This window comes from Azolla caroliniana, unplaced genomic scaffold (assembly GCF_043228905.1).
Source record: "Azolla caroliniana isolate FFs.n. ecotype wild unplaced genomic scaffold, voAzoCaro1.0.p SCAF_1, whole genome shotgun sequence".
Classification (NCBI taxonomy): Eukaryota; Viridiplantae; Streptophyta; class Polypodiopsida; order Salviniales; family Salviniaceae; genus Azolla; species Azolla caroliniana.
The window spans coordinates 23,133,208-23,149,979 of NW_028230436.1; the positions used below are offsets into that span (position 1 = coordinate 23,133,208).

At 41.5% G+C, this 16,772-nt stretch overlaps 1 protein-coding gene across 1 annotated transcript; it reads right to left on the reverse strand.

Annotated features, from left to right (window-relative positions):
* Positions 1-10,689: 10,689 nt before the first annotated feature.
* On the reverse strand, positions 10,690-16,169 carry LOC147869178 (glutamine synthetase cytosolic isozyme 1-like). Its single transcript, XM_087337221.1, has 14 exons — positions 16,084-16,169; positions 15,710-15,788; positions 13,739-13,778; positions 13,549-13,652; positions 13,239-13,287; positions 13,045-13,151; positions 12,802-12,889; positions 12,541-12,669; positions 11,945-12,019; positions 11,782-11,835; positions 11,657-11,694; positions 11,392-11,551; positions 11,092-11,152; positions 10,690-10,995 (listed from the first exon to the last, which is right to left on the reverse strand). The coding sequence occupies exons 2-14, from the start codon at positions 15,778-15,780 to the stop codon at positions 10,901-10,903; spliced, it is 1,071 nt and encodes a 356-aa protein (XP_087193347.1). The 5' UTR covers positions 15,781-15,788; positions 16,084-16,169; the 3' UTR covers positions 10,690-10,900.
* Positions 16,170-16,772: the final 603 nt, after the last annotated feature.

Sequence of the window (16,772 nt, forward strand, 5' to 3'; positions counted from 1 at the left end):
CTAATTTCCTATTATATACATTAAAGGGCGTGCACGCGTGAAGAGCCGGTTCACGCGCGCTATGCACTGTTTGCGCTAAGGGACGGTTTTCTTCACGACAACGTTAACCATGGAGAAACTGTTGCAGCTAGTCCCACGCTTCCGCCAGACCATGGAAGAACGGGTGACAGGCATACCCGGGGTGAGTATCGCTACAAACCTTACAAACGTTAGCTATGGACCGCCGGTAGTGGATCAGCACAACCCGGCTATTACATTAATATTACACGGACAGGAAATTCCTAGATGCGTAATCGACGGTAGCTCAGGCGTCAATGTAATTAGCGCGAAAACTTGCGAGCAGTTAGGCATTTCAGAATGGGAGAGGCTTGCCCATTTTGGCTCCGAATGGTAGATACCCGCTCAGTACGACCATTAGGGTTAATTCGCAAAATAGGCATTATCGTGGGCGGACACCGATTCGACATCTCAGTGGTCGTCCTCGCCTTGGACGCCCCAGGGGCGTACCCAGTGCTTCTGGGCAGACCATGGCTTCGGGTAGCAAATATCAAGCAGAGCTGGCAACACAAGTGTATCAGTTTCCGACACGGACGCACCAAGGTTCGCGTACCTACGGAAGGAAGCACGCCACAACCGAAGGGTATAACACCATTATACGCAGAAGATATAAATATGTTGGCTGGGGTGGAGGATGCAGAATTAGAGGCATACCTCGACGAGCACCCTCGAATTATTCCGCTATTTGAAATAGACGTCATCGCAACCGCGGCAGAACATGCCACGGCCACTGTTCTCCAAGACGAGCCTTACGAACCAAACCACAGAGTCCATATTGGAACTCAGCAGAGCACGGGCGGCATTCGAAAGGGAAATGGATATTTCACAATGAGTCACCACTTCCGCCCTCAAAGAAGTAAACATGGGTACGGAATCGAAGCCTCGTTTCCTCTCCATCGCAAAGGAATTAAGGCCGGACCAGAGAAAAACGATGATCGCACTACTCACGGAATATAAGGATGTGTTCGCTTGGGCTCACGAGGACATGAAGGGGTTAGATCCCAAGTTCTATCAGCATGAGATCAATTTAGCAACCGACGCGAAACCCGTCCAGCAGCGCCACTACCGCATGAACCCGAACTACGTGACCTGCGTGAAAGAAGAATTTGACAAGCTCCTGAAGGCGGGGTTCATACGACCAGTTAAACAAGCGACATGGTTAAGCCCGATAGTGGTCGTTCCAAAGAAAAACAGCAAAATATGGGTATGCGTAGATTACCGAAAATTAAACGTCGTCACCATTACGGACGCATTTCCTTTACCCTTCACCGATAGCGTACTGGACGCCGTCGCAGGCCATGAGATGTTTCAGTGGCTATAACCAGGTACGCATGCATCCCGAGGACCAAGAAAAGACGGCATTTGTCACGGACTGGGGAGTATATGTGGCAGTCGTCATGATGTTCGGGCTAAAGACGGCGCCGGCAACATTTCAACGGACAATTATGGAGATCTTTGGGGAATACATTCCGGCGTTCATGCATGTTTTTTTAGAGGACTTTGCGGTATATGGGAGAACAATAGACCATTTTTCGCACTTACAACTGTGCCTGGAACGTTGCCGCACCACACGCTTAAGCCTGAATCCCGCGAAATGTGCTTTCGGTGTGACCAACGGGACTCTCCTGGGCCATATAGTCAGCAAGGAGGGAATAGCAGTTGACCCGAACAAAATCTCCGCGATTACGCAAGCCAAAACTCCAACAAACGCCAAATCACCCAGTCAGTTTTTAGGACAAATACGATGGCATAGTCGAATGATACGGTATTTGGCGGACTTCGCCACGTCGTTATACGCTGTCGTACATCGGACTCCTTTCCAATGGAGTGCAACGGAGGATAAGGCCTATGAGGCACTTAAGATAATGCTCAAACAGGCTCCCGTCGTACAACCACCAGTTTGGGTGAAGCCATTCCATGTGTTCTTTGACGCCTTGGACATAGCAATAGGAAGTGCACTAATGCAGCTCACCGAACCAAGCTGGTACCGTCCAGTATACTACGCTAGTTGCAAATTATCAATAGCAAAGCGTAACTACTCCACAACGGAGCGGGAGGCGCTAGGGATGATCTATATCATCAATAAATTCTGGCACTATTTATTAGGAAGGAAATTCACGTTCCACGTGGATCATTCGGCGCTACTGTATTTGGTGGAGAAACAAGCCCTGACAAGGAAATTGGCACGGTGGATGCTGCTACTCCAGGAATTCGATTTCGTAATCCAACACTGACCAGGGACGCAACACGCAATGGCGGATTTTTTGAGCAGACTTGAGAATGGAGAAACAGTACAGAAAGATGATGATGATTTTCCGGACGCCGATATCCTGCGGGTAGCGACACTAGCAGAAAGAATGGAATCGACCTTTCCGGACCGGTGGCTTATGGAAATGACGTACTTTTTTACTACGGGACTGCCTCCACCACAATTACGCACGGAAACGACTAGCCGTCCAAAGCCGTCACTTCTGCCTCGTCGAAGGTGTTTTATATCACAAAGGAAGTGACAGCATTTGGCGATGTGGGGTACGGCAGGATGGGAAGGAAGCAGTTTTACGGCAGGCGGCCATTACACGGGTGATGTTACAGCCCGGAAAGTATGGCAGGCGGGCTTATGGTGGCCAACAACGCAGAAGGACGCATCCGCGTATTGTAGAAAGTGTGATTTGTGTCAACGGATGGGACAGCCCGCGGAGGGCGCAAGGATGCCACACTAGCCCGTATTACCGCTAGACCCCTTCCAAAAGTGGGGATTGGATTTTGTGGGGCCCTTCACACCGACGGCAGCCCGTACGGGAAAAGGAGTTCGTCGTGGGTCGAGTAGTGCTGGTTTTCCAAACTCGCATGGGCCATATGCCGGGGAAGTTACGATTCCGCTGGACCGGCCCGTACTAGATAATTGGAGCGAAACAAGGCATGTTCCAACTAGGTACGCTGGCCGGGGAAGTAGTCCAGCAAAAGGTGAATGGGTTTCAGCTCAAACCTTACCTGGGCCCTACGCCACCTAACCCATTCACCGTCGAACAAGACAGAGCCGGAGAACCCGCACCGTAAATGAGCGGCCCCACTTGTACCATAATGTAAAAATAGGTTGTAGATAACCATTACGAAAAAAAAAAAAAAAAAAGAAGGAGAAGATAGCGACTATTAAAACGACTAAAGGCATGCACAAACTCCTAGTTCAAGAACACGCGGCACCACGATGGGTCACCGCCCAATGAACCCTAAGCCACAAAAAGAAGGAAACAGAAGATTCTCTGATTCTCTGTGTATAGCTACGGCTAATCCGTTGTGTGTGTCTGGAAGACCTAAGTGTGTAACAACGTAAGTGTAACCCTTGCTAAGGATTCGGTTGTAGCCATCTCCCTTATACGCTGATAGGTTATAGGGAACATTCCCCTACGCATTACGCTTAGACGCCTATTCGTTGTTCCACACCCACTTGGAGGTCTAGGTCGAAGGACTTACCGCGGACCGTGTTCCTAATCGGCAACAATCTGAATGAGCTAGATCGAACGAGCCGAAGGAAGGAACCGGAGTGGATGGATCCGGAATGTATCTAGATGGATCTGGTGTGAACCAGATCCAGGGACATATTTGTAAATATGTTTCTAGTAAGCCTATCATGGCTATATTTGTAAATAGTCCTAAAGTCATATAAGTATAAATATGACTTAGGACAATCACTTTATGTATAATATGAGTAGAGATATTGTTGCATAGAGACAGAGAGAGAGAGAGCGCGAGATACAGAAAGCATTTTCTGTTGTAATCGTCGGTTGGCGATCATGGCTCTATCCAGATGGGAAATGAAGGTGCATGCCAAATTGTTGGCATAGGAGATGTGTGGTTGACAACATCAACTGAGTGCAGATTGTTGTCGAAGGATGTCTGACACATTCCAGAGGTTCGGTTGAACCTTATATGAGCTAGGCGGTTAGATGATGGAGGCTACACGGGTAACATCCAGAACAGAGTCATGAAATTTTGCAAAGGAAGCCTAATCGTGGCCCAAGCCCGGAAGATCAACACTTTGTACCTAATGCATGCCCGGATTTGCCGGGAAGAAGTGAACGTGACATCCGAAAATGCCAGTGAGTTGTGGCACAAAAGGTTGTGCCACATGACCTAGAAAGGGATGAGAAGACTTGAAGAAGATAGCCTCATTCCGGAGGTGAAAGATGTGCATCTTCGGAAGTGTGCACTAATTGCTTGGCCGGCAAGCAAAACCAAATCTCTTTTCGGTCGAGACCACCGACGAGACAGAATGCACCACTGGAACTTGTGCATACCGATGTATGTCAAGTGGTGAAGTAGTCACATGCCGGATCGCAGTACTTCGTGAGGTTCATAGAAGACCGCAGCCGAAAGCAGTGGGTCTCACCGTTGAAGACAAAATACCAGGTACTATCTGTCTTCAAAGACTTCCACGCAAAAGGGAAACCGGCCAGAAGCTGAAGGCGATTCGAGAGAACAACGGAATACCAAGGGCAATTCGAGGAGTACTGCCAGCTCGAATTCACCGTGCCGAAGACACCGGAACTGAATGGGCTGGCCGAAAGGATGACCAGGACCATAATGGAGAGAGTCTGGAGCATGCTAGCACATGCAAAGTTACCCAAGACGTTTTGGGTTGAGGCACTGATGAGAATGACCTATGTGATAAACAAATCACCCTCATCACCCTTGGAAGGAGACACACTGCAGAGAGTATGGACCGGTAAAGGCATGTCTTACCGGCATCTGAAGGTGTTCGGTTGTCTCGCTTATGTGCATGTCACAAAGGACAAGAGAGAAAAGTTGGATCCGAAGTACCGACCATGCATATTCCTTGGATACGGCGATGATGAGTTCGGCTACCGAGTGTGGGACTTGGTCGACAAGAAGGTTTTCCGGAGTCATGACATAGTCTTCATGGAAGACAAGAACATTGCCGACTAGGAGTTGGAGAAGAAGATAGCGAACTCCGGGTCCACCGATAGAGATCGGTTGGAAGATGCAAGGATCCATCCGACCGGAAGCCAGATGACACTCAATGAACCGGCCGGATTTGGACAAGAAACTGAACCAACAAAAGAAGAAGTAGTAGACACTAGAATCTGACAAGACCCCAAATCAGATTCAGGTGAAGAACGTATGGAGGAACCGGTGAACGAAAACCAAGGACAGAGATATCCTCTTAGAGGGAGAAGAGCTTCCTAGAGATTTCCAGATGCAAATCATGTATTGTTGACCGATGAGGGTGAGCCGGAAAGCTTCAAAGAAGCAAAGAAAGACACTCACAACCGCAAGTGGTTAAGTGCCATGCAGGATGAGATGGATTCCCTACATGAGAACCACATATATGAATTGACGGAGCTGCCGAAGGGAAAGAGAACGCTCCGGAATAGTGGGTGTACAAGTTGAAACCGGGAGACTCTGGAAATTCACCAAGGTATAAGGCCCGCATTGTAGTGAAGGGCTTCCAATAGAAGAAGGGTGTGGATTTCGACAAGATCTTTGCCTCGGTAGTCAAGATGACATCCATCCGGACTATGTTGAGCATTGCGGGAAGCATGGATCTCGAGGTCCAGCAGCTAGACGTCAAGACGGCATTTCCTGCACGGTGACCTCGAAGAAGAGATCTACATGCAACAATCGGAGGGATTTATCGAGAAAGGGAAGGAGCACCTGGTGTGCCAGTTGAAGAAGAGCTTATATAGACTGAAGCAAGCTCCCCAGCAATGGTACCAGAAGTTCGACTCTTTCATGACCGAACAAGGATACCACAAGACGCAAGCTGACCGTTGCGTGTTTGTGAAGAATTTCGAGGAGGCGACTTCCTAATACTCCTGTTGTATGTGGATGATATGTTGATCGTCGAACCGGACCAAATCAAAATTAGGATTTTGAGAAGGCCTTAAACCGAACCTTCTCAATGAAAGATCTGGATCCGGCGAGACAGATCCTAGGGAAGCACATAATCCGGGACCGGTCGAAGAAGCAGTTATGGTTGTCACAAGAGAAGTATGTAATGAAGGTGCTCCAACGGTTCAACATGACAGATGCAAAGTTGGTCGGGTCGACACTTCCAACAAACTGCAGGTTGTCCGAGAAGTAGAGCTCGAAGACAAAGGCAAAGAAGTTGAAGATGATGAAGATACCATACGCCTCTGTCGTCGGAAGCTTGATGTACGCAATGGTGTGCACCCGCCGAACATCAGATATGCAGTTAGAGTGGTCAGCCGGTTCATGAGCAATCCGGGAAGAGAACACTAGATCGTGGTCAAGTGGATACTCCAGTACTTGAAAGGCACCTCCAATATGTGCCTCTGATTCGGCTCCAGCAAACCCCAACTTGAAGGATTCATGAATTCAGATATGTCGGTTGATGCGGATACTAACCGGTCAACATCCGGATATGTCATGACATATGCAAGAGGAGCCATACCAAGGCAGTCGAGGCTACAGAAGTCCGTTGCACTATCGACAACAGAAGAGGTGTACATGGCAGCAGTAGAAGCTGGTAAAGGGGTAATCTGGATGAAGGACTTCATCAGAGAGCTAGGGATCAGGCAAGAGGAATTTCGGCTCTACTGCGACAGTCAAAGTGCCATCCACCTCGCGAAGAACGCGGCCTAACATTCCCGGACCAAGCACATCCAAAGAAGATATCACTGGCTCCGAGAGAAGGTAGAAGATAAAGAGTTCTTGTTGATAAAGATTCATACAGAGGAGAACGGATTGGACATGCTGACCAAGGTGTTTTCTGCTGACAAGCGGGACGTGTGTAGGAGACGGATCGGATTGACAAGACATCCCATGTCAGAGTGAAGGGGGAGCTTGTTGGGAATTCAGTCCCTCCGGATGGGATCCAGATGAGATCCGGATGAGCCGGATCGGATGAGCCGAAGGAAGGAACCAGACCGGATAGATCCGAAAGGTATCCAGATGGATCCGGTGTGAACCGGATCCAAGGACATATCTATAAATATGTTTCTAGTAAGCTTGTCATGGCTATATTTGTAAATAGTCCTAAAGTCATATAAGTATAAATATGACTTAGGGCAACCACTTTATGTATAATGTGAGTAGAGATATTGTTGTATAGAGACTGAGAGAGTTTGAGAGAGAGACAGCGCGAGATACAGAAAGCATTTTCTATTGTAACCGCCAGTTGGCAAAGCCAAAGCTCAAGCTCGTTGCCTATGAGTCTGCTATTGTATCCCCCTTTCTCTTATAGTGAAAGTTGGAGTTTGTGGGCCCCCGTGGTTTTTCCCGATTAGGGTTTTCCACGTAAACATCTTGTGTCGTCTCTGTTGGTTGTGTAAGAGCATTTATGTCCATTTCTGTTTTGATCTTCCATTGAGTGTTCAACTCGGTTGTGGCCGAGCGTCTTTTCCGCACAACTTTTCCCTAAACAAGTTCGAGAGACGAACTATCACACTTTGATACAATGCTCTGCCTTTGATAATATTCAACCGTGCTTTTCACACATCTTCGACCAAGCCCAATCCTTGCACGAATTTACCTCACAACCACAATGTGCACTCTCGATTACAACATTCATTGGTAAGTTCTTGAATATCGAGAGTCGCTACTCACATTCACATGTATCACGTGAAATGTAATATGTTTGGTCTCATCGGTCATATTTGACCTTTGAAGATGATAATAGAATCTATCTATCTATCTATCTATCTATCTATCTATCTCTATGAACTTACCTCTTATTTAACACCATCTTTTTTTCTTTTTCTTTTTTAAAAATTTCCAAAAAAACACTACTTTGCACTAGTTAGCAAATAGAATACAACAAAGTTTACTCGAATCCACAATGGGATCAACATATACAACTTGGAGGAACAACTCCAAAACTATCAAATAAAAATAGCAAAAACTCACCCGACCCTTAACTCCAACAAAACTGAAATAAACCCCATTCTTGTTAAAAGTTTGTATCTATTGTTTGTAGAATGAAGTAAAAATGGCATTGTTGGTAGTCATTGGAGACTATTTTGACTTCTTTTCATTAGAATACCATACAAACTCAACTCCATCAAGCTCTTTGGAAAGAGAGGGAAGAGTGCACTAGTATGTATTTCGCTATCTTTATCAATATCTATATATGCTTATATTTTCTTGCCTTCGTTCTTCTCATGGTATATAGATCTATTTGTTTATAAAATTCTCAATCTTCCTAAACTTTTGGGAAAAGTTTGAATCTTTAAAGATATTCTCAATTTTGATGCAACATGTTTAGATTTGTTTTCTGTCTCGGCAAAACATTGATTGGTCTTCACTCTTTGAAGTATGCTTCTATTCTCATATCTAGCGTAATTGAAATCTAGTAAATGAGGTTTCCTAGTTTATTTATGGATCCCATTGGAATCTTCTAGAAGATGGATGTACACCTTATTGGTTTTGGTATTCCGATTGAAATCTCCTACATGGCGCAAATGTGTGTATGTTTTTTATATTGATCACACTTCGTTGTATGTATGAATGTGTAGTGGAAGTTTAGTGTGAAAGCATAGATTTAATTGTTTTTTAAAACCTTATATATGGCTTAGTTGTGAATGTGTACAATTAAATATGTATGTGTTATAGTTGTGTATACAATTTTCCTATGGGACATCTCTGTCCAAAGGTAAGGAATACGGCTTGTAAGTTTTATGTTTTGGATTGACCTAGTTTGTTCAATAGATTTAGTTAGGGTAGTTCGGCACTAGGGAATGAATTTTGTTTCATTATACCCTAGAGATAACCTTCTCATATGTGGATGTGTGTTAATTTTTCATCTATGCCATATAGAAGTGGAAGGTATTGTATGGTTTTCACATATTTGTGAAGTGATAATGACATTTAATGTGGTGATATCATTATTGTTACCAAGCAAAATTGGAGTTGCGAATGAGCTTGGTTGAAGACCCTAGGGGTAGGGATCCCCTTTTCTATTAGAAGCAATGTGTTGTGTTATTACTTGAGTTTTCTATATCTAGAATGCATCCATTTGAAACGTAGTCATATGAACAGAGTGGATCTTTTCACATGGCCCTTTCTTGAATACTCTTATTCACTAGAGTGTTGACAATTTTTCCATCCATTGGCAATTGCATTATTATAAATGGCCTCCATATTCATTGCAAGGATCTCAACAATTGCAGTTTCTTGACAACCGTTATTGTGAATGATGGTGTGTATTTATTTATCTTTAAATCTAGTAGAATTTAATGCATAGAGCATTTTATTGTTATTGAGGATGATGTCATGAATTTATTTATCTTTAAATCTACTAGAATTTAATGGATAAAGAATTATTTTGTACTATGAGAACTCGCTTGTTTGCCAAATTCAAGATGATTTTTCCTTGAGAAATAAAATGTTGATGATCCATTGTGTTGAAGATGATTTTTTTGCTTGTGCAATGATATTTCTATTCTTGTTGTAGCAAGGTCGGAAACTCTTGGATCTTGTATAGAACTCTTGACTATATCCAAGAGATTTAGTCTCATTTCTAATTTTCCATTTAGAAGGATTCCAAGGCAAGTGTTTTGATCAATGTCTAAGAATTGTATAGCTTCTCGAGTGTCCAAATAGCTAGCAATCGTAGTTAGTAGTCATTGGTTTTATCAATCGCCGGTTTGCAAGGAATTACAGTTAGTACTCATTAGTTCATCACGGATCATTAGTTTGAGAAATCACCAGTTTGAGTGATTGCTACTTTAGCAATCGTCGGTTTGTTGAGTTGTCATTTGATCAATGTCTAAGAATTGTATAGCTTCTCGAGGGTCCAAATAGCTAGCAATCATAGTTAGTAGTCATTGGTTTTATCAATCGCCGGTTTGCAAGGAATTACAGTTAGTACTCATTAGTTCATCACGGATCGTTAGTTTGAGAAATCACCAGTTTGAGTGATTGCTACTTTAGCAATCGTCGGTTTGTTGAGTTGTCATTTGATCAATGTCTAAGAATTGTATAGCTTCTCAAGGGTCCAAATAACTAGCAATCGTAGTTAGTAGTCATTGGTTTTATCAATCGCCAGTTTGCAAGGAATTACAGTTAGTACTCATTAGTTCATCACGAATCGTTAGTTTGAGAAATCACCAGTTTGAGCGATTGCTACTTTAGCAATCATCGGTTTGTTGAGTTGTCATTTAACAATCATTGGTTGGCCTAGCACTCATTTTGTTCTTTGTTCAACAATCATCAATTCTCTAGTGAGCAGTTTCACATTAACTACCATGTGGTAAGGAAAAGGAATGGTTGGATTCCTATATGTTCGTAGTTCTATCTTGAATACGTTGATGCAACCACTCAAGATCAACCCACATACTTGGTCCCCAAAGAGGATTCCAAATTGAGTCTATTGATCAATCTCGAAAAATTGACTACCTTCTTGAGTGTCCAATTTTACAAAATGCGACAAATGCCTTGGCCTTGGGCCACCCTTACACTTGACCCCACCTAGATCTTTCCAAGCATCAACCTCGATCTCTTTCCCCCTCGCCCCAAAACCACTCATTAGGTTGAGACGGATGGTAAGTACCTATCATCCACTTCATTTCCTTACATATAGTCTTCTCTATAAGAAACTCTCACACTTGAAATTTATAAGGACAAATAGGGAAGGAAATGTGGCAATCTATATCAAACAAATAGAACCACTTAAAAAGTTGTGAATCCAATTTGGAGTACATACAAATTTCTTCACATCATAGCTCTCAAAAGTTTCACCTTAGAAAATAACTTAGAACTCAAGGACAAATATGTGTAGCAAACACCCACCCCCATTACACATGATATGACCACCATGCTTTGTTGGAGTCCAAATGACAATGAACTATTATATAATAATCCCTTAATATGACTTAAAAAGAATAGTCGTGCTTGCAATTAAGGAGGTCACAGTGTAAGGATCCATGTTGCTTGCAGGGCGCCTATCTTCGAAATAACCTAGGACAACATGACACCAATAATAGATTCATTTGTCATATTATTCTTCTGCCACATTAACGATACACAATAATATTAACCATGTGACTTGTGCACCTTTTCCTTCCTTCTCTGTCTCTCGACCAACGCGAACAGAAACCCCACGATTAGCCACACCCTAACAAAGGAGAATATAGACAAGAGAGCATATGTTAGCATTATTGATACCTCTCTCAAAAAAGATCATAACAAAGAGAGAGACTTGAAGATGCCCAATAAGCTTCTCAAGGTTCATCAATCACCATAGGCAACAATAGATGGTTTATTAATATTACTACTACCAGTACTACTATTTTAAGAAATTACAATACTATTGTTACTAGAAAGGTTTTCTACCAAAAATCACAAATAACATACCCATGAAAAAGTGTGGATATCTGCCGTCTCATGATGTCCAGTAAGCCGCTTCTCATTGCCTTCACCATAGGCTTTAATGTGCTCTTTGTGCTTCAACCCAAGCTTCTCAATAGACTTTTTAATCACCTCAAATCCTCCATCACTTCTCATAGCCAAAGTGCTATATACAAAAAAACAAACCAAAATAATCATAATAATAACAAATTATTGTTCCCTCGCAGTTGTATTAATATGTTTTCAATTCATAGATGCATCCATCACCCACCTATAATTAGTGTGGCACCCGGCTCCGTTCCAATCTCCCTATAAATGATTATAACGATAAACGGAGAACCTTGCAACAATTATGTACATACATAACCACGATGATTTAGAAGCAAAGGTTAATACCTCAACAGGTTTTGGATCAAGCGATAGAATGACCCCCGCTACTTCTGTAATGCGCTGCACTTTTCACAACCATATTAATCAGTGGGTGGCCATAAAAAAAACTAACCAAAAACTTTCACACAATCCTCTCTCTCTCTCTCTCTCTCTAGAATATATCATTTACCTCTAAAATATATCGAGCACACCAGAGTTGATCCCCAGCCGAAACACCTTCACAAGGCCCAACTTGAAACTCCCACTATGCACCAAAAAACCCGATCCGTAGAAAAGTCCAAAACAATGAGAGGCCGCAAAGAGCTTACAATGATGGTACCTTGAAACTAATATTCTAGAGCATTTTATAAAGACATGATGTCACATTCCTTCATAGTATGATTAAATCAATTCTCATTGTGTGGACTAGAACCTAGCATTATGTGCACAAATAGCTCTACAAGATTGTTGGCCAAAGAGGTGGTTTTTAAAGTGGGTAATGATGTCTCGAGATTTTGTGGACGGTTTAAGGTTTGAGTAACTTCAAACCAAGGTTTTAAGGTCTAGAATTCACGGTTGACAGTTTGCAGTTTCAGGCCTTAGGAACCTAGCAATCTAGGTCTCAGGTATTAGGTTTAAGGCGTAATGGTAAATTTAAGGTTCAGGTTTTAAGTAGACGTTCATAATGTTGAACCCCTCGAGAGATAAAGTGTGCAGACTCTTTCCTCATCGAAAATGTCCCAAAAAACATGGAACAACTTTGTTGTGCTACTAGAGTGAGCATACCTGGCCCGGCATGACCTCGCCATTGATTCCCGAGATTTGGATTCCTGCATAGAGGCATGCCTTGTAATGAGCATTCACGATGTCCCTTCCCCACGCCTTGTCCGCCCCCACTCCGCAATAGTAAGGTCCCTTGCCAAGCATCACGCGTAAAGATGATTTATATTTCTTAAAAACATCCAAGATCCTCACTAATTGCAAAACATACAAGCCACAAAACATAGAAATTGCACCGGAGGAGAAACACATCGAAGACTAGCTTACTTGTGGCGCAGGGAAACCACCAACCGGCCATCCAAGTGGCCATTTCACCTCCTTCTGTAGAAGCGTAAACTCTTGCTCAATTCCAAACCTACACAAAAGAGCATATTTTTGTTCAATTTAACCAGATCCCAATCTTTCTTTTCCCCTGTGACGACATTTTTAAGTGTGAAAAGGATCTTATTAAGATGGAAAAGCAATTTGGGTGTTTTCCTAGAGGATTTATATACTATACAATTGGCTTACCATGGCTTCTCCTCCTGAATTTCCTTCAGTGCAAAGACCTTTGCAGCAGGTGACCTTCTGTTAGTTGGGATGGGTTCCCCTTCCGAGTTATATACATCACAAATCACCTGCGGCAACACATTTCTCTAGTTTAAACCCAACCGAAGCATATAATTAAAATGATGCCACCACCCAAAAAAATTCTTTCAACTTACTAGAATATTATTGCCTCTGCGGAATGGATCTTTAAATATGGCTTGAGGGCTGGCAATATTTCACATGGACTATGAAGTTAGTTTAAGAACATGAAATTACATTGATCGACATATCACCTTAGCCATTATAATTGTGTATCACATTAGAAGAGTAATGTAATGAAGAAAGCAAATTGTATCTGAAAAGAGCCACTACATTCATGATCAAATCACAGGAGATATAAAAGGATTATTACATCGATCAAATCACATTACATATGAAAAGAGCCACTGCATTGATCAAATCACATTAGATATGAAGAGAGCTTACTACAAAATGACTTCGCTGTTTTCGCCTGGGGCTTGGCCTGTGCTTGATCCATCATAATTCCACTTCGGAATATCCTTTGGTGATTTTATGGGGGCTTTCAAAGTCTGGTGAAATTGCATCTAGTTAGGTAGGTGGAAATTCTTCCTTAGGAGAAGGAAAACGAAAAGAATAAAAGGACATAAATGAATACCCTCGCTTTACTCCGAATGTCAAGGCCAGAACCACCAACCCTACATAACAAATATCTAAGAAAGTTGAGCCACTTAATATCGTATATAGGTACTAACTATCCCATGATCCTTGAAAACTCAAGAAGAGTAGATGCACCAAATAATATGTACTGATACTAACGAGTGTGTTTCTAAAAGTAGAAACCACAGGCACTACAAAACAAGCAATTCAGAATCATTGCAACAAAAAAACACACGGTGTTGGGAATCATAACCGATCCCAGGAAAACAATAAAAACCTTACTATGAAATTAACCCACACACACATTCCGCCGAATATTTGTATCTATAATGTGAGCCATCACTCTCTTTTCCTTTCCCTTTACTTCCATGCATGTCTGTAAGTTGCGCATGTTTGTACCCAAACATGAACATATATGTTTATACATGCACATGTCATATATAAAAGTCTAGTGTGTCAGAAAGAGTTGAATCCTCAGTTTCGATAAACAACCACCTAAACATGAAATATGGGTATCCTTCTTGCCTTTCTTCAAGCTCTGACTAATTTTAATCATAGCAAAACAATGGAGATGTAGAAAGAAACTCATTTATGATCTTCCCGATTCGTAACCTATTTATGAATATCAAGTGTCAAACCCAATAAAAAATCATAATACCCTAGTGGTGCTCATTCCCAGATATCTACCTCCAAAAGCCATTTGGATTTGACTTGGTTATAGTGCTGCTCTATACGAGACCCAAAAGATAATTCTGTTTCATCAAGTGTCACAATTCCATGAAATTCATTATTAGCCATGTTCTGTTGTAAAACAATATCAGGCAAATTATAGTGGTTCTGAATTTCACAACCAAAACCCATCTAGGTTAACCCAATGAAACTATGTTCAACAAAAAGAAAAAGAAAAACTGTGCTAAACAAGTTTCAACAATTTATAAAGGTTCTGACTTTCACAATCAAAACCTATCTAGATTAACCCAACGAAACTATATTCAACAAAAAGAAAAAATTTGTAACAATCCATGCAATTTTCATCAATTTAGGTAGCAGAGTCATGATCTGTTCTAAACAAATATCATGCGAAGACAAGGAGGTTCTGACCTTCACAACCAAAACCCAACTTTGCTGACCTAATGATAAGACGTTTTAAAAAACAGAAAATGCTGAGCTTCATCAACTATCCATGCAAAATCATCAAATTTAGCTAGCCTAGACATGCTCTGTTCTACACCAATATCAAGCAAAAACGAGGAGGTTCTTACCTTGATATCAAAACAAATCCAGATTAACCTAACGATCCGGTGTACTATGAAAAACCCAAGAGATATTTGAACTTCTATCTCAATCCTTGGAAATTCATTAAATTTAGGTAACTTAGTCAAGCTCTGTTCTAAATAAGTAATAGACAACGAGAAGCCGATTTTGAATCACCTTTACAATTGGAAACCAATCTAGGTTGACCAATGATACTATGTTAAAGAGAAAAACTGAAAAAACGTGGAGCTTAAACAGGCGTCAAAATCCATGCAAAATCATCAACTCTAGTTTGCCTAATGGGGCACCTATATTAATATGGGAAATTGGACTGAAGGTCAATAAGAAGCCGATGCATAGAAGGCAATACACTAAGAATAACCTAGTTATGTGATCTTAATGATTAGATAAGCCTAACTTCCTGATTCTCTGTTCTATTATGCAAGAGAATACATAGCAAAACCAGGAGATCACGACCTAAACCACATTTAAATTAACCTAATCTTGAAATTCTCGTTCTACAGAAAACCTCAAGAGCTTGAACCAGCATCGAAACCCACGTTTTCAAACCAATTCATGCTTATGTTCCAAGAAAAACAGAGGGATACTGTTAGCATAGTATAGCCAGAAAATGAGAAATACAAATCTCTTGAAGGAAAAGTCTTTTTGCATATATAAATATATATATATATATATATATTACTTACTTACTAACCATATATATTCGGCAATGATATTTCCAGTTGACGTTATGTCCAGGTTGAGAAGATCTGAGAGAGAAGCCATGTCTGCTACTGAGAGGGGAGTAAGGACGGATTTGTGAGACCACAGCAAACCAAATGATTCTTCTTCTTCTTCTTCTTCTTATTCTTCTTCTTGTGTATGAGGAGGAGGTTGGTGGAAGAAAAAGAAAGGCTGCTATTTTTAAACTCTCCTCTTATACCCCAAATTTATTTGTTTTTATGTTACTTTTTTTAAATTCAGAACAGGAATATACAATTGCAGAGGTCATGAAACAAACTGTTGATGTATTTATGTATTCAATTACCTCCGCGATCCATCCAATATACTGAAAACTACAGGACTTACCAATCAAAAACCTACGATCATCGGCTCAATCCGATCACCCCCCAAGTGAACTGGCTTTCATTCGATTCTTAATCATTATATTTCGGTTCAATTAGTCGTGGAAATTTATGTACCCCTCCTAATTGTAGGCGCAATCGATTGCCTCCGAGATTAACAAAAAGGAAAGTTTTAAACATAACCAATGTCTTGTAATGATATTAGTTTATTCTTATTTAATGTTCCATATGGAAGTGATTAACACCGACATCATGCACAAACGCCCATGATAATTGAACACCTGGGTATAGTTTGTTTTTAAGTGTTAGAATGCTAGAGTTTATGTGGAAGGTGTGTGCACGATTGAGTGCAAGTTCATGTCCTTATCATTGTTCTTTTCTAGCGTTTATCGGTTGTTTCTTTAAGAACAGAAAATTGGAGAGTTTTGAGAGTTTTTTGTGATATACACTGCACATGGAATTGGATACATTTAACATAAGTCTACTTTGAGGTTCTATATTTAACATAAGACATTATGCCAATTGTGAAAGTGGGGTCACATAGCAAACTACCAGCAATGTTGCGGATTTTAGTGATTTATTGTTCTCTGCCTTTCGCCTAAATGTGCCTTTTGGTCTACATTAGTATTTCTTCAAAACAATTCACCACAACTATGAGTCTCCATAGATCTCACCAACAAAGAATAATGAATT